Here is a 24265-nt window from a genome sequence, read left to right on the forward strand (position 1 = left end):
TAAGTGTAAATAATGTGGTGAAAATGTCCCTCCTCTCGTTCTGCAGGTGGGCGTCATCAGTTGGGGGGTCGTCAATGTTTGCAAGACCAGGGAGCCCGCGTGCGAAGGGGAAAGAGGCGCCCAGCAGAACTCCCCCAGCCATGCCAGGGATTTCCATATCAACCTCTTCAAGGTCATACCATGGCTAAAGGAAAAACTGAGCGATGAGGACCTGGATTTCCTGTAGACTTGCTCTTCCCACCACATCTGGGATGCTCTGTGTCAATACAACCAGCATAGAATCATCGAATCGTAGAGTTGGAAGAGATCTCACGGGCCATCCAGTCCAACTCCCTGTAAGAAGCAGGAAAATCTCATTCAAAGCACCCCCGACAGATGGCCATCTTTAAATCCTGTAGAAGAAAGGTCAGGCTAGCAGTTGTATATTAAATTGTCATTTGTGAAAAGAAAGCCGTGGATTCTTTCATTACTTTCGTCCGTCAACTTCTAGTCCTGTCCCTTGTAGGATTTGGTGTCATACAGAGAAGCATACCTACCAGGTATGGGCAAACTTTGGCCTGCCAGGTGTTTTGGACTCCAACTTCCACAATTCCTAACAGCCGGTAGGCTGTTAGGAATTGTGGGAGTTGAAGTCCAAAACACCTGGAAGGCCAGTTTGCCCATGCCTGCATTATAGTCAACAATGATAAATTTTCTTAGTGTCTTCATTTTGGGGGCTGTTCTGAGGTTATTTAGGGCACAGATTCAGAAAAGTGCATTGCATAGACCACATCAGCTCTAGTTTCTTAGATATGGTTATCACAATGTCTTATTGGCAAGCAGATGGCAACTGTTCTCTATCTCAAAAACTAGAGCTGATAAGGGGAAACTGGTGCCATTTTTGGAATCAGCTGGTCAGATATATCCAGAAATCAGGCTAACATTTGAGGCACCAAAATGTGTGTTATACCAAAATGTGTGTGATATTTCACATGGTTATAAATAATTGGATTCAGATTGCAACCTTCTCAAAAGCTTAAGGTTACTTTAAAATAGATTTGTACATCATATGAATGCATATATATGCCAAGAAAAGAATCAAGTGCAATGCCTTTTTTAAATTTTAGGAATCAATTATTTAACTAAAGAACTTGAAATTTTTATTCACTGTTGGCTCAAAAATCTAATACTATATATTTAAAGCAGGGCAAGGTAACCAAATTCAAAATGTACTTGAGTGCAGCCCATTAACAGTTGAAGGTATTTATTACAAGTTGGTAATCCCACACCAAAATGCTTGGGACTAGACGTGATCCATATTTTGGATTTTATATTTATTTCCGAATACCCTTGTATAGATTTATTATTTATTTATTTACAGTATTTATATTCCGCCCTTCTCACCATGAAGGGGAATCAGGGCGGATTACAATGAACACATATATGGCAAACATTCAATGCCAACAGACAAACAACATACATTAGACAGACTCAGAGGCATTTTTAACATTTTTCCAGCTTCACAATTCCGGCTACAGGGGGAGCTGTTGCTTCACCGTCCAGTCGTGGCTGTACTTCCTTATTCCTTTCCTCGTGTTTTGCTGGCAGTTTTTTATGGTGTTGTAAATTAGCCTCCCGCATAAAGCGTCCCTAAATTTCCCTAATTGACAGATGCAACTGTCTTTCAGGGCTGCATAGGTCAACAGCAAGCCGGGGCTATTAATGGTCGGAGGCTTAACCCGACCCAGGCTTCGAACTCATGACCTCTCGGTCAGTAGTGATTTATAGCAGCTGGTTACTAGCCAGCTGCGCCACAGCCCAGCCCCGAGATTTTATTTTTAGACTACAGTCCCATCTCTTAAGATAAAGCAGTATCTTAAGAGATGGGACTGTAGTCTAAAAATAAAATCTCTACACCTTATATACATAGCCTGAAAGTGACTGTATACATAATATTTTAATAACTTTAAGCATGAAATATAGCTTTTGTTCATTGAACCATCAGTAAACAAAGGTATCACTATCTGGATATTGGAGTAGTTTTGTGTGTGTGTGTCAGGAGCGACTTGAGAAACTGCAAGTTGCTTCTGGTGTGAGAGAATTGGCCGTCTGTAAGGATGTTGCTCAGGGGACGCCGGGATGTTTTTACTATCCTTGTGGGAGGCTTCTCTCATGTCCCCGCATGGAGCTGGAGCTGATAGAGGGAGCTCATCTGCACTCTATCCAGGTTGGATTCAAATTACAACCTTCAGATCAGCAACCCAACCTTCAAGTCATCAGTCCTGCTGGCACAAGGTTTTAACCCACTGCGCTACTGGGAGCTCCAGGAATACAGTTAGCCCCCCACATTTGTGTGTTTGAGTTTTGTTCAGCCTGTATACCAGGCATGGGCAAACTTAGGCCCTCCAGGTGTTTTGGACTTTGACTCCCACAATTCCTAACAGCCCATTGGCTATTAGAAATTGTGGGAGTTGAAGTCAAAACACCTGGAGGGCCGAAGTTTGCCCATGCCTGCTGTATATTCTTCAGCATCTCGTCTCTCGGCTTTGGTTACATCCCACAATACATTTGCACAGGGAGATTCTCCCACTGGACACATGAGTCTGTTTCAATCATGGGCTCCATAGCCCATCCCAATGCATGAATGGTTCTCAAATATCATTCATGCATTCTTGGATATCTGTGTGTCAGGCACTGGTGAGATGAGCAGCTTTCCATACAAGTCACAATTCTTGTACATCCTATCACTGAAGGAGCAGAAACGCAGCAATCCAAATTACCACAAAACAGTACAAAAGGATCACAAACAAACAAAACCAATTCATGTTTATTTGAACAACTTGACTAAGCAAAGCAAATGGCTCCACCGTTGAAAGGGGGAAGGCCACACCCCAACCTCAGAAGATATCCTCGTTGTAGATGACCTGGGAACGCTTGTCTCGGTGAGAGCCCTTGACACTGTTCCTCACAGCTGAAAAAGGGGGAAAGATGTAAGTGATCCCAAAAACAGAAGGCTCAAAATCAAACTTATATCAGTTCCTGGCTGACATCTTTTTTGTGAAAAATGCAGGCATAAGGTGAAGTTCCACATGAGGGACCTTTGCACATGAGCGTTCACCAAGAAACATGCAATTTTTCCTTGACCATCACACAACAGGGTACGAACCATACACACTGATCATTTAAACATATGCTTTTGCAGATTTGATTATTTGTAAATTTGATTCATCTCTAGGCCCTCCATTGCAACTTTTTGATGAACTTCTACTGTGGTTTTTAGTTTTGAATATATATTTATGATTTTAACTGAATTTTTAAAGTACCACTGATATTTAATTTTTTTAATTTTAACATTAGTATATTTGTAGATTTTTTGCACTGAACATGTTTTTAATGTAAGCCACTTTGAGACTCCTTGTGGAGAGAAAAAGCAGGGTATAAGTAATTATATAAATAATAATCATAATTTATATAAATAAGAATTATTATTACTATTATTATTAAGTTGATCATAGGTTTGCACTGGAAAACCTAGAAGTTCTTGGTTCTTCTAGTTTAAAAAATGTGCTTTCTTATTCATAGTTTTACCACTTTAATGTGGGTTCTGCACCCCTAGCCCAGTAGATCTGGAAAGCTGGTTGCAATTGTCCTACACTGGTATTCTGGATAAGAATTGTGCCATGTATGCTTCATGTAACAACTCCTGCAGATATTATTATTATTATTATTATTATTATTATTATTATTATTATTATTATTATTAAGCTGCAACAAATCACTCTGACCAAGAGGTCATGAGTTCGAGGCCAGCTCGGAGCCCCGTGTTTGTCTTGTCTTTGTTCTATGTTAAGGCATTGAATGTTTGCCTTACATGTGTAATGTGATCCGCCCTGAGTCCCCTTCGGGGTGAGAAGGGCGGAATATAAATACTGTAAATAAATAAATAAAAATTATTATTATTATTATTATTAATACCTCGCCTTTCTCCCCATGGGGACTCAAAGCAGCTAACACTCCACACTAGACAAGTTAAAAAACAATTAAGTAGTAACAGTATGTTAAAAACAGAATTAAAATACAGTAAATACACTAAAATGGCCTTTAAAACTCATATTCCCCCCCAATCCCACCCATGCTGGGACAATGTAGGCTATTGGTCCCTAGCTCTGCCAGATAAACATTCAACCCACATTGGATGTTCAGTATCCATTCAGTCATAAGAAAAAGAGAGCCTGGGACAGTGATCATTTGAAGCAGAAGGTGTTGGCAATGCACAATTATAGTACTATATTCCACTTTAACTGCCCTAAAAACACCTATGGAATCCTGGAATTTGTAGTTTGCCAAGAATTCCATAAACTGTAGATTCCATAGGATGTTGCCATGACAGTCAAAGTGGAATCAAAACACTACTCAACTGCCATAGCGCATTGCTATAAAATCCTAGGAGTTGTAATTTGGTGAGGCACCAGCACTCTTTGGCGGAGAAGGCTAAAGGACTTTGTAAAACAACAATTTCCATAATGCCTGTAATCCAGTTGCCAGTTCCAACTAACACAAGACTATTGTATCAAGGGAATATGAGGAATACATACCTAAGGATCCCCACACAGATTTGCCCGTGGCCGCATCCAGCATGGGCTGCTTGCGGGCAATGCTGACCTTCAGCTGAATGTCTTCCACCACCTTTCCATTGAGCTATAAGGAGACAAGAGAGAGAGACTAAGCATTCGTTTATATAGGTTAGGTAAAGGTTTTCCCCTAACATTAAATCTAGTCATGTCCAACTCTGGGGGCTGGTGCTCATGTCCATTTCTAAGCTGAAGAGCCGGCATTGTCCATAGATGCCTCCAAGGTTATATGGCTGGCATGACTGCATGGAGTGCCATTAACTTCCTGCTGGAGCAGTACCTATTGATGTACTCACATTTGCATGTTTTTGAACTGCTAGGTTGGCAGAAGCTGGAGCTAACAGCAGGAGCTCAATCCGCTCCCCAGATTTGAACCGTTGGTCTTTCAAGTCAGCAAGTTCAGCAGCTCAGCGGTTTAATGTACTGCGCCACCGGGGGCTCCTATTCATTTATATACTGCCATGTAAACTGTATTCGCCGAGTTATAAAATGTATTCAGTATTAAATGATGATGCTAAAGATACAGGGGGGAAATACAACCAGAATCTCAACTGATATTTTTCTGGCCCAGAATAGAAGACAACACAAATGGGGAAAAGCAGTGGTTCTGACCTCAGTGATTGCTTGATCCGCAGACTCCATTTTCTCATAGGTGACGAAAGCGCAGCTGCGAATAAGAAAAAGGAAAGGTTAGCATTGATGCTGGGGATGCTCCCAGTACTGTCCCCAGGCAAAAGGGAGAACTTGGAAAAGTTACTTTTTCAATCACAACTTTCAAAACAACTGAGGTAGGGCTTCACAGACTGCCAAAAGATAAACACATATAAAAAAAAACCCTGTAAGTCTACTCTGAGGCCATAGCTACACTATTATTATAATGCAGATTGGACTGCATTATATGATCATATAATCCAGTTCAAAGCCGTTGAACCACATTATTTGAGTCTACACTGACCCTAGTTTCAAAAAATTTGTTTCTTTGTAATGTTAAACAATGTAAAAGGCTGTGTCTAATTCCCCAAAAGATACAAGTTCTCGTCTGATCTTGGAAGCTAAGCAGGATCAGTACTTGGATGGGAAACACCAATGAACACAAGGTATGGTAGGCTGTATTTCAGAGAGAGAAACTGGCAAAACTACCTCTGAGAACTCCTGGACCAAGAAAACCTTATAAAATTCAATGGGGTTGCCATAAGCTACAAGTTGACTGGCAATTTGGAGGCACAAATAAGGATATACACGAAGCAAATCAAGGCTGAATTCTCACTATAAGTCAAAATGATCAAATTGATCCTGTCAAACCTTTGAAATATGAGATGACTTGTTAGAAAAAGATAAATCTTGGCAAAATGGAAGGCAGCAGGAAAAGGAGGAAGGGAGATAAATTCAACCAACAAAGCTACAACCCTGGGTTTGCAATACAAGACTTGAATGGTGGAAGGTCTCTCATTCGTAGGGCCACTATAATTCAAAGCCAACTTGATGACAATTAACAACAAAAATAGTTTAAAATGCAATAGATATCTAGAAGTAGATGTATAGGACAGTTGGTCCACTAAACAGTTGTACAAAAATAAATAACCATTTCCTAGTTGTTGGCAGGGCAGCAATATTCATCAAAGATACCTTAATACTTCACATATTGGCTGAGCATCTTTATCTGGAATTCCAAAATGTTCCATAATCCAACATTGGGTGGATGAGATAGTGACACTTTTCTGATTGTTCAATGTCCACAAGTTTTGGTTCGTGCACAAAATGATTCAAAACATTTCAGACTACAAGCTTGTGAAAGATCAAAAATGTTGTGTTTAAACTTGGGCCCCATCTGCAAGATTTTGTACATACCGTATTCCAAAATCTGAAAAATAAAATCCAAAATAAAATCTAAGAATTTTGGATAAGGGATGCTCTGCCAATACAACCCTATTCTTTCTGAATTTGGGGCAGAGCTTATACATATAAGCTTGTGGTTGACATGACTGTTGGCTGGGAAAATACAGTAGAGTCTCACTTATCCAACACTCGCTTATCCAACGTTCTGGATTATCCAACGCATTTTTGTAGTCAATGTTTTCAATACATCATGATATTTTGGTGCTAAATTTGTAAATACAGTAATTACTACATAGCATTACTGATTATTGAACTACTTTTTCTGTCAAATTTGTTGTATAACATGATGTTTTGATGCTTAATTTGTAAAATCATAACCTAATTTGATGTTTAATAGGCTTTTCCTTAATCCTTCCTTATTATCCAACATATTCGCTTATCCAACATTCTGCCGGCCCGTTTATGTTGGATAAATGAGACTCTACTGTAAATCTAATGGAAAACTCCTGGACCAAAGTGTATTTATAGGAGAACGTTCCCAGAAATAGGAGCTGGACCAGTCTTGCTGTGGCCTGGTTGAGGCAAAGCAAGATAGCTGTTACTTCAGGAGGCATATTACACTATGTAACAAAATGTGAAAAATTTTCTGTTCCAGGTTTGAAAGTGTTATTTCCTGTTTCATTGTGCAATCCTTACTTTGAAAGTAGTTGTTATATTCCAGAAACTTCATTTTTGTGGCAGCCACAAACTATGTTGAATTAGTTGAGACTCTATGAGATATTCATTGAAAAACTATAGCAAAATGTGCTGCAGGATGTCCCATAAAAATTTTTTTGGCAGTTTAATAAACTTTTTCTATGTCTCTATGATAGAACCAATTAGGAAATGACATTTATAACCCAGGAACAAAAATCATGTTGCATAGTGTTATGGGTAATGTTAAAGCTGGCAATTTTGGGAATCAGACAGACCTGGCCTTTGGAGCCCAGTCTATCAGAATATTTTGCAATTTTACTTGTTGACTTATTTTTTTTCATTGCAACATGCAGTAATAGTCATTCCTGGTGGATTTCCTGCCTTAGGCTCAACAATGACCTGGCCCAGCCTTTGTCCTTCCCAGCACTTACTTGCGGGGGTTGTCCATAGAGAGATCAATGATGTTCCCAAAGACTGAGAAAGCGGTACGGAGCATGTTCTGGTTCATGTCAGCTCCATAAACATACACCGTATTGCCTTTACGTGGGGCACGGTGGTCTGGGAAAGAATCAGAACCTGAGGAGGGAAAAAGGGGACAGTATTACTGGCTATCTAAGGGGTCACATCTGAGGGCCCTATGAACTTTGGAAACATTACTTTTTTTGGACAATAGTAGTCTAAATTGTTTATCTCCCACTCTCTGCATATGAGCTTGTGCAGACTTTGAGATCTTCAAGGATGCTTTTATTTTGCTCCATTCACATAACATACAAAATAAGTCCTTCTCTGTGACTCTTCTGAAGTTCTGGAGATGCTCTATGAATGGAGGCAAGATTGGCTCCAATTCTGTTGTAATTTTGTTGGAAAGTAAGGTATTTTTTGTTTGGCTGTTTGACAACTGATTGCTGAGGATAAGACTTGTCACCAGCAGGGTTCTGTATTTTCTGAGTTATGGACTTTAATCCACCAGCCTTTTACTCAAAACTGGGACCCAAGGTGGCTTGCTTTAGCACTATGGACAACACCCACTATTAGTTAAAATTGCAAATGAAAATATCAAGTACAAAACCCCACTGGCAACAAGTGCAACTTGACCACTGATCATTGTTTATTCACACTTTTGCAGGGGTTCTTTGCCCCCAAACTTTGCCGTGGAGGGCAAAGGACTCTTATCTTGCATTCTTCATCTCTAGTAGTTCCAGTTTCCTTTCAAATTTATCTTGAGTCTTTTCCACTCTTGTAAAAGTGGGAAAACTGTGAATAAACAAAGGGAACACCTTTGAGGGAATTTCTAGATCCTCCAGCATGACTCAATGTTAACTTCTGGTCAAATTGTGCTGGAAGATCCATTCGTTTCTAGATAAAACTTTTTAATCAAACTAATTAATAACCAAATCAACCAAAATGTGGAGAGCTGACTGTAAGTCTATTGAACAAGTAAACAAGTGGAATCTTCCAAAACTGATTCCAACCTCTCTCCATAAAACTGTGATGTCCACCGTGGCTACTTAAGACAAGGGATCTGGAATACTGAAAGTGATTTAAGTATTTTAATAAGTAAATTAAGATGCCATTTGGACATGATCCCTGCTGGGAAGCCAGGAAATCAGTCCTGTCTGAGAAGCTGCAGTGCCTGCACTTTCCTCCCCAAAAGCCAGCAAGAATTCCTTACGGCGAAAGCCGCCCTCTCGTTCTCGCTCTCGCTCCCGCTCTCGATCTCTGTCCCGGTCTCTGTCTCTGTCCCGGTCTCTGTCTCTCTCCCGGTCATTGTCCCGGTCCCGATCTCGATCCCGGTCTCTCTCTTGGTCCCGATCTTTACTCCGGTCCCGGCTGCGATCCCGGTCATAATCCCATTCGAAACCACGCATGTTTTCACTCCGGTCTGACTCCTTCTCTGGATCCCGGGTCATATCTGAATCTTTCTCTTGGTCCCGGAGCCGTTCGCTAGAGCTCACAAAGCTGGACAAGGGATAGGGAAAACAGGGATTCCTTTGGACTACAGCACAGAGGCCAAAAATGCATTTAAAGATCCTCTTGGTTGTGCTGACCAAAGACTTCATGGGCCTGACACAAATTCAAAGGCAAAATGAAATGTGTGGGCCTGCTGGTAAAGAAGATGATTAAAACTGACAGTAGCCAGACTAACCAATAGCAGCCTGGGTGGTATACCATCTGTAATGGGATTGTAATGCTTGTGAGGGACTCTGTTGTGCAATGTGATTGTTCTTGAATCCCAACAACTTGTGTTGAAACTTTAACACCATTTTAATTACGAGGAACAAAAAAATCTTTGCTTATTTCATGCTTGCATGCAAGAATTGAACATTTCAAAAAGTCCTTTTTTCACTTGGTGAGAAAATGAGAGTTTGGGGGCTTTCCATATATTTTTTCTTTTGATCTGGATTTTGGGATTTTTCTGGCCAAAACAAAATTTCGAACTGCATTATATGGCAGTGCAGATGGGGCCACAGAAACTGTACTACGCAAAAGATCCTGGGATTGATCCCTCTTGTAATACGTGACCCTACATCAGTGATTGTCATCGTACATCACTGCAAAACAATTAAACCGTTAAATCACCAACTATTATTTACCTCTTTGGAATAAGGTGAGATGTTACTTTTCAACTTTCACACTGGCATGACAAAAAAAAGATTGTATAAACTGAACTGACCTTTCATAGAGAGACTTCCTCTGGGGCCTCCGAGCCTAAAACAAATATTTTTGAAAGGAAAGGAAAGACAAAGCAGTGAGTGAGCAACTGAAATCAGTAGGTCCGGAGGTCAGAACACCCTTGTCTTTGTTTTCCTTTTTTAACTGCCCAGAGACATTATAAAACTAGTGCTTCATCTCCTGCCCCAACCCAGTATTTTGGATTAGACTGAATTATTTCAGCCAGTATAAGCTGAAATAATTAATATAAACTGCAATTTTAGGAAGTTGGTAACATACAAGGTCCCACCATTCTTTTCCCAGCATCGATTCCCACAGCTAGACTCCCTGGGGTTTAATCCAAGCTGCTTTTCTTATTGTTTCTCCCCAAATTTAACCTACAATGCACAGTGAATAGTTTTTTCACTATATACTGTACTCTCTATCATACCATCTTTCCAATCTATCCTGATTTTTTTTGGTGTCAGGAGCGACTTGATAAACTGCAAGTTGCTTCTGGTGTGAGCGAATTGGCCGTCTGCATGGACATTGCCCAGGGGAGCCTGGATGTCTGATGTTTTACCATCTTTGTGGGAGGCTTCTCTCATGTCCCTGAATGGGCAGCTGGAGCTGACAGAGGGAGCTCACCCGCTCTCCCCAGATTCAAACCTCTGACCTGTCAGTCAGTCCTGCCGGAACAAGGGTTTAACCCATTGCACCACTGGGGGCTCAGTCCTAAAATTAAAATGCTTCATTGTCAGCACTAACAGTTCCTGCCAAGCTATTCTTGCATGGGAAAGGTGGAAATATTGGTTTCATGTCTACAGTTCCTAGAACCATTAGCCAGATATGGCTGGTGGATACTGAGAGTTACAGTAAAATGGTGTATTTCTTCCACACACTACCTATGAGATGTTTAGAAGTGTCACATACCATGACCAATAGTCATGAACAGGAGTCGAAATCCTAGATTTTCCATCCCAGAGAATGGAAAAGCAAACCAAAATACTCATCCATTCTGTCCCGATACAGACCCCCAAATTCCATGTACCTCTTGGGAATCATCGTCTGCTGAGATGCTGCGTTGAAAAGGCTGGAAAGTTGGGGCTGGACCTTTCTCAGGATCCTAAAGACACACGAGAGGTTTAAGAATGGGCCAAATGTACATCAGTCCTATTTATACTGTAATGCCTCCAATCCAGTGTATCTGCTTACTTTCAGTTTCCCCTCCAACGTGCGGGAGCGCTTGAACCCCGAGTTCTTGTTCTCAGCCTTAATAGCACTAATGGCCCCTGTTTTCACCAACATTTTGGCCTGCTCCGTCGCTGTTGCCGTATCCACTATGGGCTGGTCTGAGATGGCTGAGAAACAAAGAGAGCGGAGTATAGGAAGACCTCGGTATTACTGTACCCTGATCTGTCCCATTCCTTTCTTTCAGGAAAGGCTGCTAACTTACAGTGTTTAATTCCTCCTTGGCTGGCCTGACTGGTTGAACTCTGTTGCTTCTTTAAGGCCATGAGGGCCTTTTTCTGTTGGGAAGGGAAAGAAAGGAAAAAATGATTAACTATGCATGCTCCCAGGCTACAAAAACAAAGTGCTGATATAGAATAGCGGAAAAATGGTACAGCAATATTATATGTGAAAAGGACCTTAGGATTGGGTTGCTGTGAGCTTTCTGGGCTGTATGGCCATGTTCCAGAAACATTATCTCCCGATGTTTCACCCACATCTATGGCAGGCATCCTCAGAGGTTGTGAGGTCTGCTGGAAACTAGGCAAGAGGGGTTTATATATCTGTGGAATGCTCAGGATGGGAGAAAGAACTCTTGTCTGCTTGAGGCAAGTGTGAATGTTGCAATTGGTCACCTTGATTAGCACTGAATGGCTTTGCAGCATCAAAGCCTGGCTGCATCCTGCCTGGAGGAATCCTTTGTTGAGAGGTGTTACCTGGCCCTGATTTTTTTTTTCATGTCTGGAATTCCTTAGGATTATCATTCATCCTAAATTGAACATGAGCCAACAGTGTGATGCTGCAGAAAACAAGAGGAATGCTATTTTATTTTAGTTGCATTAATACAATAATAGTTTCCAAGTAGCGGGAAGTGAAAGTCAGACTATATTATACACTTGTGAGGTCTCATCTGGAGCAGAGCATCTTAAAACTTTTTCCATTTGTGATCCCTTATGTGACCCAAGGTATAGACATATAAGATAGGTATAGAAATCAAACATTCACTAATAACACTATGTAACACCATTTTTGTTCCTGGGTTATAAAACTATTTCCTCAATGATTATATCACAAAAACATTTGTAAAATTTATTAAACTGCAAAAAACTTTGTTTTTGTGGGACATCTTGCAGCACACTTTGCTATAGTTTTTCAATGAATATCTCCTAGAGCAATGATGGGCAACCTTTTGCTCTTGGTGTGTCAAAATTCACCCAAAAAACCTAGCATGACTTGAGTGGTGTGTCACTTCAAGAAAAAAAAAACCATAATTTCACAATATGTGTAGTTTAAATAACAAAAATGTATAATTGTAATATTTATTTATTTAATAAATCAAAACCTATTTATTACCACTATTTCCATGTACAACAATCCATGCTACCTCTTGCAGTTTCCACGCTGATTTCTCTCTATTCTAGTTTCAATGAAGTCATGAATAATGAATAATATAATAATAATATAATAGTAATAATATGCTAATATACTACAATAATAGAATAATAATAGAATGAGATTATATATAATTATATATAATGTGCATAATTCCCATGGAGTAAACAAAAAAACCACTGGACCAAATCACACCAAATTTGGCCACAAAAGACATAGTCATCCAATCAATCTGCATGCGGCAGCGTGTCAGCAAAAATTGTTAGGCGTGTCAGTGCTGACATGCGTGTCATAGGTTGGCCATCACTGTCCTAGAGTCTTAACCAATTCAGCATAGATTGTGACAGCCACAAAAATGAGTAGAACAACTACTTTCAAAGTACCGCACAATTAAACAGGAAATAACAGTTTCAAACCAGGAACAGAAATTTTTTTCAAATTTTGTCACATAGTGTAATAGAATGAGCTGAGCTTGGTGAAGAGAAGATTAAGAAGTCACATGACTGCTCTCTTTATATGCTTCCAGGGCTACTTATGTATTTATTTATTGTGTCAGAAGCGAATTGAGGATCCAGTTATAATGTATTTAAAACCCAAATAAAGTAAAAAAAACCTTGGCATTACAGGGCTGCTGCAAAGGATAGAATCAGTTCTAATGACCTGAGGTTACAGGGCTGCAAATTTTGACTGAATATGAGAAGGAACTTCATGTCAGCACTGAAACGAATTGCCTTGAGAACTGATGGAGTCTCCTTCTCCAGCATTTTTATTTTTAAAAAAGCTGGACAATACTCTAACCCAATGATTCTCAACCTTTATGTGGCCTTGACCCACCTAAGCAACTCTAAAATCCTAATGCTCCCTATGACATATAATTCTTATTTTTCAAAATATGATTTATTCACATGGAGGCCATTAACTTAGTCTCAACAAGCTTCCAAAGAACACGGAATCCATTAAAGAGAAAAATAAAAGAATGAATTGATATGAGTAATCTGCATTGAATTCAAGGTAACAAAAGTGTCCAACTACATCGCAAGTATTTAGTGAGAACACGCAAGAATAGCCTCTCACTTGACATTAATTTTCTTGTGGCTGATAATACAGAAACATTGACTTACCTATGAAAGTAATAATTGTGCTTTGGATTATTTTCACAGATTTCTTGCTAACATTCACATTCAGAACAGAAAGATGTTTTCATATATTTTGTATAGCTTGTCATGTGAAAATAACCCTGAGAGGAGTGAGGTGTTTGGAATGAAAAGGGTCTCCTTTTTCTCTCTGGTTCACTCTCTGCTCTCCACACTCCTTCCTCTATATAAGCAGCCTTTCTCCCTCTCCATTGTCACCAGCAGACAGTTGTGTACATTTTGATTTTAACCTGACCTTTTTCTTGAGTTTGGCAAATTTCTTCTGAAGCGCTTCCTCTTCTTCCGTCAGTCCCGGAGGTAAAACAATCATGGTTGCTCAGGAAGGTCACCACCTGGGATGGGAAGAAAACAAAAGCAACACATTAATGCTCTTCGTGATAAAAACATATTTTTAATAAGGTATATAAACACTGCCCAATAATAAGCCACATTTGTTTACACATTAAAAACTTGCTTAAATAAATAACACAGATCAACACATATTTTGAGATACAGAACATATGACACCTACCAGTCGCCATCTGCTCACCCATAGGAAACCATATCTAAGAAACTAGAGCTGATGCGTTCTATCTAATGCAATTTTCTGAATCAACATCCCAAATAACCCCAGGAAAAGGGCTAAAAACCAAATTACCAAGAAATGTCTTGTTGTTGGACTGTGGAGAGAAACTATTATTTATATGTTTAGTAATATGGCTATCTCATTATCCTGCTCCAGCACACAAAGGCATAAAGGAATGTATTAATACCTCTGAAACACACTGGGAAGAAGAAATCGAATGAAAGGCAATGCTACTATTAGATGAATCTGTTATTAGTTAAGCGACCACACCCAAAGGGTGCTCACCAATGGTTCCACTTCATCTTGGAAAGAAGTGACAAGTGAAGTGCCATAGGATTCAGTCCTCGGCCCAGTTCTGTTCAACATCTTTATTAATGACTTGGATGAAGGTTTATAGGGTGTACAAGTAGGTACAAACTTACAGTTTGCAAGTAGGAAGGAGAGCTAATACTCCAGAGGACAAGATCAGAATTCAAAATGACCTCAACAGATTAGAGAGCTGGGCCAAAACTAACAACATGAATTTCACAAGGACAAGGGTAAGATACTCCACTTAGGCAGAAAAAAAATGAAATACAAAGATACAAAATGGATGACACCTGGCTCGACAACAGTCCATGTGAGAAAGATCTTGGAGTCTTCATGGACAACAAGTTGAACATGAGCCAACAGTATGATGCAGTAGCTAAAAAGGCCAATAGGATTTTGGGCTGCATCAAAAGAAGTCTAGTGTCCAGATCAAGGGAAGTCATGCTGCCTCTCTATTCTGCTATGGTCAGACCTCACCTGGAATCACACTGTGTCAAATTCTGAGCACCACAGTTCAAAAGAGATATTGGCAAGCTGGAAGGTGTCCAGTGGAAGGCGACTAAAATGATCAAAGGTCTGGGGACCCTGAATCCCTATTGTTTCCCAATGTCTGTTGTGACACCATATATCTGCTAAAGTTATTGCTTAATTTAATAATGTGTTATTATTTTTGATTTAGCTGTGGATTTGTTTTTGGGTTCTGGGTGGGTTGGTATTTTGTCTTTGTCCAGTCTCTTTATGGCATTAAATGTTTGCCGACATTTGTTTTAAGTCCCCTTAGGGCAGGGGTCCTCAAACTTTTAAAGCAGAGGGCCGGTCCACAATCCTTCAGACTGTGGAGGGGCCAAATTATCATTTGAAGAAAAAAAACCCGATCAAATTCCTATGCACACTACACATGTCTTATTTGTAGTACAAAACAACAACAACAATGAAATAACAATACAATATTTTAAAATGAAAACAATTGTAACCAACATAAACCTATTAGGATTTCAATGGGAAGTGTGGGCCTGCTTCTGGCCAATGAGATTGTCAACTTAATTAAGATTGTTGTTGTTGTTGTGTGCCTGCAAGTCATTTTAGACTTTGGGCGAGCCTAAGTCTAAAATTATTTATTTATTCATTTACTACATTTATTACATTTATATGCCGCCCTTCTCACCCCAAAGGGGACTCAGAGCAGCTGTATGTACATACAATATATTATATTATTAGCATAGCACAATATTAGCATTATATATTACTATATTGAACTATACCACTATACTGTAATATTATATGTAATATATAATTAATATTATTATATGGTATTATTATTAATATTGTATAACATTATAACATTATTATCAATATTTTACGTATATACAATATATTACATTATTTAAAATGATATAAAAATATTATATTATAAAACTGAGGGCGGGGGCCAGGTAAATGACCTTGGAGGGCCTCATCCAGCCCCCGGGCCTTAGTCTGGAGACCCCTGCCTTAGGGAGATAGGGTGAGATATAAAGTTGTTCATTATTATTATTATTATTATTATTATTATTATTATTACTATTATTGATGTTTGATATGTTAGTATCTGATTTATGGTTGTTTATTTGCTTTTGGTTGCACATTACAACATTGAATGTTTGTTGCTGTATGGTGTGAACTGCCCTGAGTCCCCTTGGGGAGTCAGGGTAGGATAGAAATAAAGTTTATTGTTGTTGTTGTTATTAGAAGTGTCTTAAAGAGCTGGGTATGCTTAGCCTGCAGAAGAGAAGACTGAGAGGAGACATGAGAGCCATGTATTAATATGTGAAGGAGTGTCATAAGGAAGTGGGTGCAGGTTTGTATTCTGCTGCCCTTGAAACTAGGATTCATAGTCATGGGTTCAAATTACAGGAAAGGAAATTCCACCTGAACACTAGGAAGAACTTCCTGACCGTAAGAATAGCTGCTCAACAGTGGAACTCTCTGCCTTGGAGTGTAGAGGCTGCTCCTTCCTTGGATGATTTTAAACAGAGGCTGGATGGCCATCAGTCAGAGGTGCTTTGGCTGTGCTTTTCCTGCATGGCAGGGGGTTGGACTAGATGGCCCATAAGGTCTCTTCCGACTCTATTATTCTATGACTGTATATAGTAACTTAAAGACATACAGGGTTGTTTTTAAAGTCTATCTCATTGCCAAAGTTTTGTAAATCCCAGTTATTTAACAATAGCCATAATAATTATGATGACTTCTCAAAGAAGTCATGACTTTTCTCTGTGGATAACTAACAACAGATGGATCTTCCTGTGTATAGGCCCGGGCTGTGGCGCAGGCGGGAGAGCAAGCCAGTGCAATTAACTGCAATGAATCACTCTGACCAGGAGGTCATGAGTTCGAGCCCCGCTCTGAGCCTATGTTTGTTTGTCTTTGTTCTATGTTAAAAGGCATTGAATGTTTGCCTATATGTGTAATGTGATCCGCCCTGAGTCCCCTTTGGGGTGAGAAGGGCAGAATATAAATGCTGTAAACAAATAAATAAATAAATAATATAAAAGAACAAAATATCTCAATTATGATGCAATGCAGAAACATATTCTTCGGGCTCAGAATTCTTGTGCTTTCTCAGCTTTCCAAAGAGCACAGACCTGAAAGTATCTAGTTATAGCCATAAAAACTCACCCGGGAGTGCATCTGCACTGTAGAATTAATTCAGTTTGGCACCACTTTCACTGCCATGGCTCAATGCTATGGAATGATGAGAGTTGTAGTCTGCAGAGGCACCAGCACTCTTAGACAGAGAGGGCTCAAGACCTTGAGAAAACTACAACTCCCAGCCTACTATAGCATTGAGCCATTATACAGTTTGACTCCATAAAGTGGAGTCAAACTACATTCATTCTGCAGCAATGTCTTCAGTTATGGTTTTTTACTGTCATGGGGGTCCTAAATCCCTAAATCCCAGGAATTATACAAGGATTATTCATTTAAGGATACAGGTTATTTTCCTCCTTACCTCAGGTCGCTTTTGTTTTTCCGCCTCTCTCTGGAGTCTCCTTCCCAGAACTATTACAGAGGAGGCAGGGCTTGTGTGATTTGCATAACCTGCCCAGCAACGCGAACCCTATTGGTCGTTAAGAAAAGAAGCTCAAGATAATTTTTTTTCCCCATTCGGCGGGGAGGCTTTGATTTGCATACCGGTCGCTCATTGGCGGAATCCCGTCAGCGGGCGGAAACGTTCCAAGCCTTCGGGAACCACACTTTTGCCTTTTAATTTGCATATCGCACTGCCATTGGCCGTCCTCTTTCCGCCCTTACTTGCCCAATCGTCTTTCGACTTCCGCTTGTTCGTGATGAGGCCCACTTTATTTCGATTTCCGCCCTTTTTTGTGGGTTGTCCTTCGAGACAGTGGAAACTTCCGCCCTCAACGTGTTATCCAAGAATGAGTGATTCCGGTTGAGCAGAAGTCCTGCCTCTAAGTCTATGAGGAATGCTTGACAGTTAATATGGACCTGGAAAGGATAGGTAAGAAGGGAACGAGGCACACAGTAGAGTCTCGCTTATCCAACGTTCTGGATTATCCAACACAGTCTGCCTTTTAGTAGTCAATGTTTTTGTAGTCAGTCTTTTCAATACATTGTGATGTTTTGATACTAAATTCGTAAATACAGTAATTACTACATAACACTGCTGTGTATTGAACTGCTTTTTCTGTCAAATTTGTTGTAAAATCAATCAACTGCTTAATTTGTAAAATCATAATGTAATTTGATGTTGAATAGTCTTTTCCTTAATCCCTCCTTATTATCCAACATCTGCCGGCCCATTTATGTTGGATAAGTGAGACTCTACTGTACTTTCCAATTGTAAAGAGTTATCACTGTATATGATGATGATAATGTTGATAATAATCAGCTGATGACCCAAAATGCAGACTGTGCAAGGAAACCGATGAAACCATTGATCATATCCTCAGCTGCTGTAAGAAAATTGCACAGACAGACTACAAACAGAGGCACAACTATGTGGCCCAAATGATTCATTGGAACTTATGCCTCAAGTACCACCTGCCAGCAGCAAAGAACTGGTGGGATCACAAACCAGCAAAAGTCGTGGAAAATGAGCACGCAAAGATACTGTGGGACTTCCGAATCCAGACTGACAAAGTTCTGGAACACAACACACCAGACATCACAGTTGTGGAAAAGAACAAGGTTTGGATCATTGATGTTGCCATCCCAGGTGACAGTCGCATTGACGAAAAACAACAGGAAAAACTCAGCCGCTATCAGGACCTCAAGATTGAACTGCAAAGACTCTGGCAGAAACCAGTGCAGGTGGTCCCGGTGGTGATGGGCACACTGGGTGCCGTGCCGAAAGATCTCAGCCGGCATTTGGAAACAATAGGCATTGACAAAATCACAATCTGCCAACTGCAAAAAGCCACCCTGCTGGGATCTGCACGCATCATCCGAAAATACATCACACAGTCCTAGACACTTGGGAAGTGTTCGACTTGTGATTTTGTGAAACGAAACCCGGCGTATCTGTCTTGTTTGCTGTGTCAGGTTATGATTTTACAAATTAAGCACCAAAACATCATGTTATACAACAAATTTGACAGAAAAAGTAGTTCATTACACATTAATGCTATGTAGTAATTACTGTATTTACGAATTTAGCACCAAAATATCACAATGCATTGAAAACATTGACTGCAAAAATGCGTTGGATAACCCAGAACGTTGGATAAGTGAGACTCTACTGTAATAATAATTGCATTTATTATGTTAATATTACTTATTTATATAACTCCACACTTTTTCAATGAGCTGGTGGAGTTGTTGTGTCAGCTCAGGTCCACCCACTTTAAAGATTTTAACAGGAATCCCATCAGGTCTGCTGGCTTTGTTATTTTTTGTTGCCTCATGGCATTGCTGACTTCCTCCAAACTAGGCAGTGATGCAAGCTCATCCCTGGTTTGTTGTTGTGGGATTTGTGAGAGAACCTCTTTGGCCACATTCGAGCTATGATTCAGGAGGTTGTGGTAGTGCTTTTTCCAACGTAGTGCAATTGATTTTTTGTCTTTCAGAAGTTTGGTTCCATCTGATGAGTGTAGAGGGTGTATGCCATGATTTCTTGGTCCATAGATGACTTTTGTGGCTTTAAAAAATCCCTGAGCATCATGGATATCTGCCAAGTGTTGGATTTCTTCAGCCTTTACAAGCTTAATGGTGTAATGCAGTGGTTCTCAACCTGGGGTCCTCATATGTTTTTGTTTACCAGCTGTTTACCTCATATGTTTACCAGCTGTTAGGATTACTGAGAGTTGAAGGTCAAAAACATCTGGGGACCCCAGGTTGAGAACAACTGGTCTAATGTTAAAAAATGTTGACCATTTCCGCTACCTTGGCAGCCACCTTTCCACAAAAGTCAACATTGACACTGAAATACAACACTGCCTGAGCTCTGTGAGTACAGCATTTTTCTAAATGAAGCTGAGAGTGTTTGAAGATTGGGACATCCGTAGGGATACCAAGGTGCTTGTTTATAAAGATATTGTCCTCCCAATCCTGTTATGCGCCTGTGAAATGTGAACTGTCTACGGACGTCACACTAACTCCTGGAATGATTCCATCAGTGTTGCCTCCGAAAAATCCTGCAAATCACTTGGGAAGACAGGCGGATAAATGTCAATGTGCTGGAAGAAGCAAAGATTTACCAGCATCAAAGCGATGCTGGACTGGACACTTTGTCCGAATGCCTGATCACCATCTCCCATAGCAGTTTCTATACTCCCAACTCAAGAATGGAAAACAGAATGTTGGTAGGCAGGAAAAGAGATTTAAAGATGGGCTTAAAGCTAACCTTAAAAACTGTGGCATAGACATTGAGAAGCTCTGGCCCTTGAGCACTCTAGCTGGAGGTCAGCTGTGACCAGCAGTGCTGTGGAATTTGAAGAGGCATCACAAAGGGCCACTTCACCTCACAACAGCCAACCCAGTGACAGCACAGTGGGCCTAGCTTCACCTAGTAACAGCCTTTGTGGTGCAGACAGATAGAGAGATGCGAGATGTCTAGTGCCCAGGAGCTCTTCTACACAGCCATATAATCCAGAATATCAGTTCAAAGCAGATAATCTGGATTTTATACAGCTGTTTAGAAGGGGTCTTAAACTCTTTGAATTAACAGATCTGACTTTGGTCTGATTAGCTGATGCTGCCATAAATCTGTTGCTCAGAAACACTATTAACACTCCAATGAATGTATACCAGGTAATCATGGTGACCTCTTTAATTTCAGAGGGTTTTCTTAGGGAATCCTCAGGGACCTTCCACACAGCCACATAACCCAGAATATTAAGGCAGATAATCCACAATATCTTTTTTAAACTGGGTTATCTGAGTCCACAGTACCGTATAATCCAGTTCAAAGTGGATTTTATACAGTTGTGTAAGGGGTTTTAGAGGTGGATTTGCCAGTCCTTTCCTCCAAAATGCAGCCTACAGCACCTAGTATTTGTTGGTGAACTAAGTGACTTGAAGGTTGGGTTGCTGACCTGAAAGCTGCCAGGTTCGAATCCCACCCGGGGAGAGTGCAGATGAGCTCCCTCTATCAGCTCCAGCTCCATGCGGGGACATGAGAGAAGCCCCCCACAAGGATGGTAAAAACATCCGGGCTTCCCCTGGGCAACGTCCTTGCAGACAGCCAATTCTCTCACTCCAGAAGCAACTCCAGTTGCTCCTGACACAAAAAAAATCCAATTACCAATCACAGGACTGACCTTACTTAGCTTCCACACTCAGACAAGATATATAAGATAAACTGTGGGAGGCAGGTCCTTATTGGCCTATGAGCCTCCAGTTCTTCAACAACTACTCACTTGCAACAGGATATAGCAGGGATGCAACACTGCTGGAGAAAGATAGACAGCAGTTGAAAATATTTATCAATGACTTTGTTTTCTTCAAGCCCTGCCCCCTCGCGGACCCCTGGATCTGCCCCTCTCGGTCCTGGAGGTTGGATGCGCTGGTCGCTTTGAGCTCATCACCCAAGAGAAGGGGCCTCATGGAGAGGGCTTCCCACTCACCACGGTAAGACCTTTATGTGACGTTGTTATGATATGTCATCATGGAAAAACACAATAAGCTTCCTATGTCCAGAAGTTGTCTGAATAAATTCCAGAATTCCTAAGACCCACTTTGAAAAGGAAAGCAACATTTCAGCGAATATTTTTCTGTGTCACATAGCTGGGACTGATAGATTGTTGGAAGTGAAGAAGCATCAACATTTGTATTTACAGTAGTTAGGGACAGAGGGAACCCAATGTCTTGTTTTTATTTTATTTTCTTCCTGCCTGTCTGCATGTAGGAGTCACTTCCCCTTTCTTCCCAAAACTCTTCAGTACTTTATTGTCCTTGTTTGAGAAGGGAGCATCAGGAGGCTTCTCTTCGCCTCAAGATTCTTTACACACAGACACGGGAGTCAGCATGAGGGATGCTTTTACCAAAGTTAGGTAACTTTATTTTGTCTTTCTACTCTTTTTCAGTTGCCCCATGGGTTGCCCCCTTATGCCGAGGATCTGGCATCTGAGCTGGAACAGAAATTTCTCAACAGCCCTGAATGGCTTCCCATTCACCACTTCGAAAAGTCTCACAGGTGAGCATTCACAGGGCCTTTTGTCAAGCTTCAGGCTGTTGGGAATTGTGGGAGTTGAACTCCCAAACACCTGGAGGGCTGAAGTTTGCCCATGACTGATCTCACTGCCCCATAAGTAAAATAGGACACAATTCCCAATGATCTCTTACATTGTGGCAGGAGGAGATGTGTTTTACTAAATGGAGAATATAAATGAATTTTGACCTCTGTGTGCTCTTTTTGGGGGGGAAGGTTCTGGCCCCGTGAGAAAGACACCCACTCACTTTTCGAGGTGGATGTCACACCTGTCCACTCCACACTTCAGGCCGACCGCAACCCTACCACAGGAGAGATGCTCGGTTTCACAGAGGTAAGAAATGATCCCTTTCCCTCCACTCTGGGCAGATGCTTTGAGTAGGAAGTTGCGATTATATATACAAGCCAGCGTCCTCTTTTCCAGTTCTAGAAATACCAGATGGGAGAAGGTCAGGTAGGCTACAAAGGGAAGAGTTGCAGTTGGAGGAGGTCTTTATCTGGTTATGCTGCCTCATTAATTATGCTCCTTATGAAAAGGCACCCAAGGCAGCTGCCGCTAGTAAAATTGGAAGGTGAACAATTACGGCACAGAACAGCTTAAAAAATATATTTTAAAAGATGGAACAGTAGGTCAAAAAACCTGCAATAGCAACTCAATTTTAGAACTTAATTTTAGATCTGAGTTTATGTTTCAAACTTATATATTGTAACTTATATTGTATTTTAATAGTTTTTAATTTTTATGCATTGTTTTGATATTGTTTTGTATGGGCATCAAATTGCTGCCATTTCTGTAAGCCGCCCTTAGTCCCTTCGGGTGAGAAGGGCAGGATATAAATGTGAGAAATAAATAATAAATAAATATTATGTTAGGCTGCAATACACAAAATTTCTCAGTCCGCTTGTCCACTAGGAGCAATCAGGTGTTAAACTCCAAAAGAGAAACTTCTGTTTGTTATGTCATTCCTTATTTAATTTGGGTCTGGGAGCAGCTTACAAATTGTTCCTCTGAAAATCTCTGCCCTCAGGTTTACAAACTAAGACTTGACGCCCAAGGAAGAGGGAATGACAATTGGAAGGAGATACCGTTCAGCAGATACATAATCTTCTTCCCTCCCTTCAGAGCCAGGGCAGTGTAATTTAGGGATGGAGATAGATAGAGCTTTTTATCTGCCTCTGGGTATAAACATTGTGGAGCTGCGCTTTTTTGCCTCGAAGGCCAGGGCAGTGGCAGTTGAGGTGGAAAGAGAGTTTCTCATCTGCTTCGGTGCCAAGGCGTGATGGAGCTGAGCCTGCCCCTTCCTCTCTCTCATTTCAATGCTGGGGTAATGGCAGTTGTTATGGAGGAATGGCTTTTTATCTGCTTCTGGGCCTAGGCATAATGGATCTATTTCTGCCTCTTCTTCTTTCCCTCTAAGGCCAGGGCAATGGCAGTTAGGGTGGGGAGAGGGCCTCTTGTCTGATTCTGTGCCGAAACACAATGGAGTTTAGTCTACCTCTTCTCCTCTCCTTCTGGGGCCAGGGCAGTGGCAGCTGGAGGACCTTTCATTTGCTTCTGTGCCAAGGCATGATGGAGCTGTGCCTGCCCGATCTTCTCTCCAAGGCCAGGGCAAGAGCAGTTGGGATGTAGGGAGGGTTTTTCATCTGCTTTTGGACATAGGCACAATGGAACTGTCCCTTCCCTTTCCTCCCTCTTATTCCAATGCCAAGGCAATGGAAATTGTTATGGAGGAAGAACCTTTCATCTGCTTCTAGGACTAGGCATCATGGAGCTGTGCCTGCCTTTTCTTCTCTCCCTCTAAGGCCAGGTCAATGGCAGTTGGGATAGAGAGAGGGCCTTTCACTGCTTCTGGGCATAGGCATGATGAAGCTGTGCCTGTCTCTCCTTCTCTTCCAACTTCACCAAACTATCCAACTTAAATCAGTAACAAGAATTGGGAATTAGGTAGCTATCCTTATATTGTATTAACTACACGGATGCTACTGATTCTATTTTCATGTGGTGAAACTCCCATCACCTGTGGCAGCTGATTCTCCTGGTTATAGGTGATGGGGATTGTAGTTCTCCAGTACCTACAGGGTTACACATTTCCATACCTGGTGTGTGAGAATGTACAGCAGAAACTGGTTATATGACACTGAGTTTTAGCTATTTATTATCTTTTCTCAT

General features: G+C 40.8%; 3 protein-coding genes across 4 annotated transcripts in view; 2 read left to right on the plus strand and 1 right to left on the minus strand.

Moving 5' to 3' along the window:
• The window catches only part of cfb (complement factor B), a 150349-nt gene extending 149899 nt beyond the window's left edge, over positions 1–450 (plus strand). The window contains exon 53 of the mRNA XM_062969325.1: positions 47–450. Coding sequence (XP_062825395.1) covers positions 47–226 — 180 coding nt within the window. The 3' untranslated portion in view covers positions 227–450. The remainder of the gene's footprint in view (positions 1–46) is intronic.
• A 2329-nt stretch (positions 451–2779) lies between these two features.
• nelfe (negative elongation factor complex member E) lies at positions 2780–17591 on the minus strand. Its single transcript, XM_003217990.4, has 11 exons — positions 17437–17591; positions 13806–13902; positions 11251–11323; positions 11010–11155; positions 10846–10920; positions 9817–9851; positions 8815–9101; positions 7574–7718; positions 5223–5277; positions 4575–4677; positions 2780–2950 (listed from the first exon to the last, which is right to left on the minus strand). Exons 2-11 carry the CDS (start codon positions 13878–13880, stop codon positions 2877–2879), a joined length of 1068 nt encoding a protein of 355 aa, XP_003218038.2. The 5' UTR covers positions 13881–13902; positions 17437–17591; the 3' UTR covers positions 2780–2876.
• A 197-nt stretch (positions 17592–17788) lies between these two features.
• skic2 (SKI2 subunit of superkiller complex) overlaps positions 17789–24265 on the plus strand; it is a 36608-nt gene continuing 30131 nt past the window's right edge. For both annotated transcript variants that reach the window (XM_016991807.2, XM_003217997.4), the window contains exons 1-4: positions 17789–17946; positions 21394–21515; positions 21971–22080; positions 22312–22429. In XM_016991807.2, the coding sequence (XP_016847296.2) occupies positions 17928–17946; positions 21394–21515; positions 21971–22080; positions 22312–22429 (369 nt within the window). In that variant the 5' untranslated portion in view covers positions 17789–17927. The remainder of the gene's footprint in view (positions 17947–21393; positions 21516–21970; positions 22081–22311; positions 22430–24265) is intronic.

This window comes from Anolis carolinensis, chromosome 2 (genome assembly GCF_035594765.1).
Source record: "Anolis carolinensis isolate JA03-04 chromosome 2, rAnoCar3.1.pri, whole genome shotgun sequence".
In the NCBI taxonomy this organism is placed as follows: domain Eukaryota; kingdom Metazoa; phylum Chordata; class Lepidosauria; order Squamata; family Dactyloidae; genus Anolis; species Anolis carolinensis.

Excerpts from the sequence above, each read along its gene's own strand:
- nelfe (XM_003217990.4), bottom strand. The coding sequence starts at position 13,880 with ATGATTGTTTTACCTCCGGGACTGACGGAAGAAGAGGAAGCGCTTCAG. Across the intron at positions 5,278-7,573 it reads TCTATGGACAACCCCCGCAA|CTGCGCTTTCGTCACCTATG; the intron begins GTAAGTGCTGGG and ends TCTTATTCGCAG. Across the intron at positions 4,678-5,222 it reads CGGATCAAGCAATCACTGAG|CTCAATGGAAAGGTGGTGGA; the intron begins GTCAGAACCACT and ends GTCTCCTTATAG.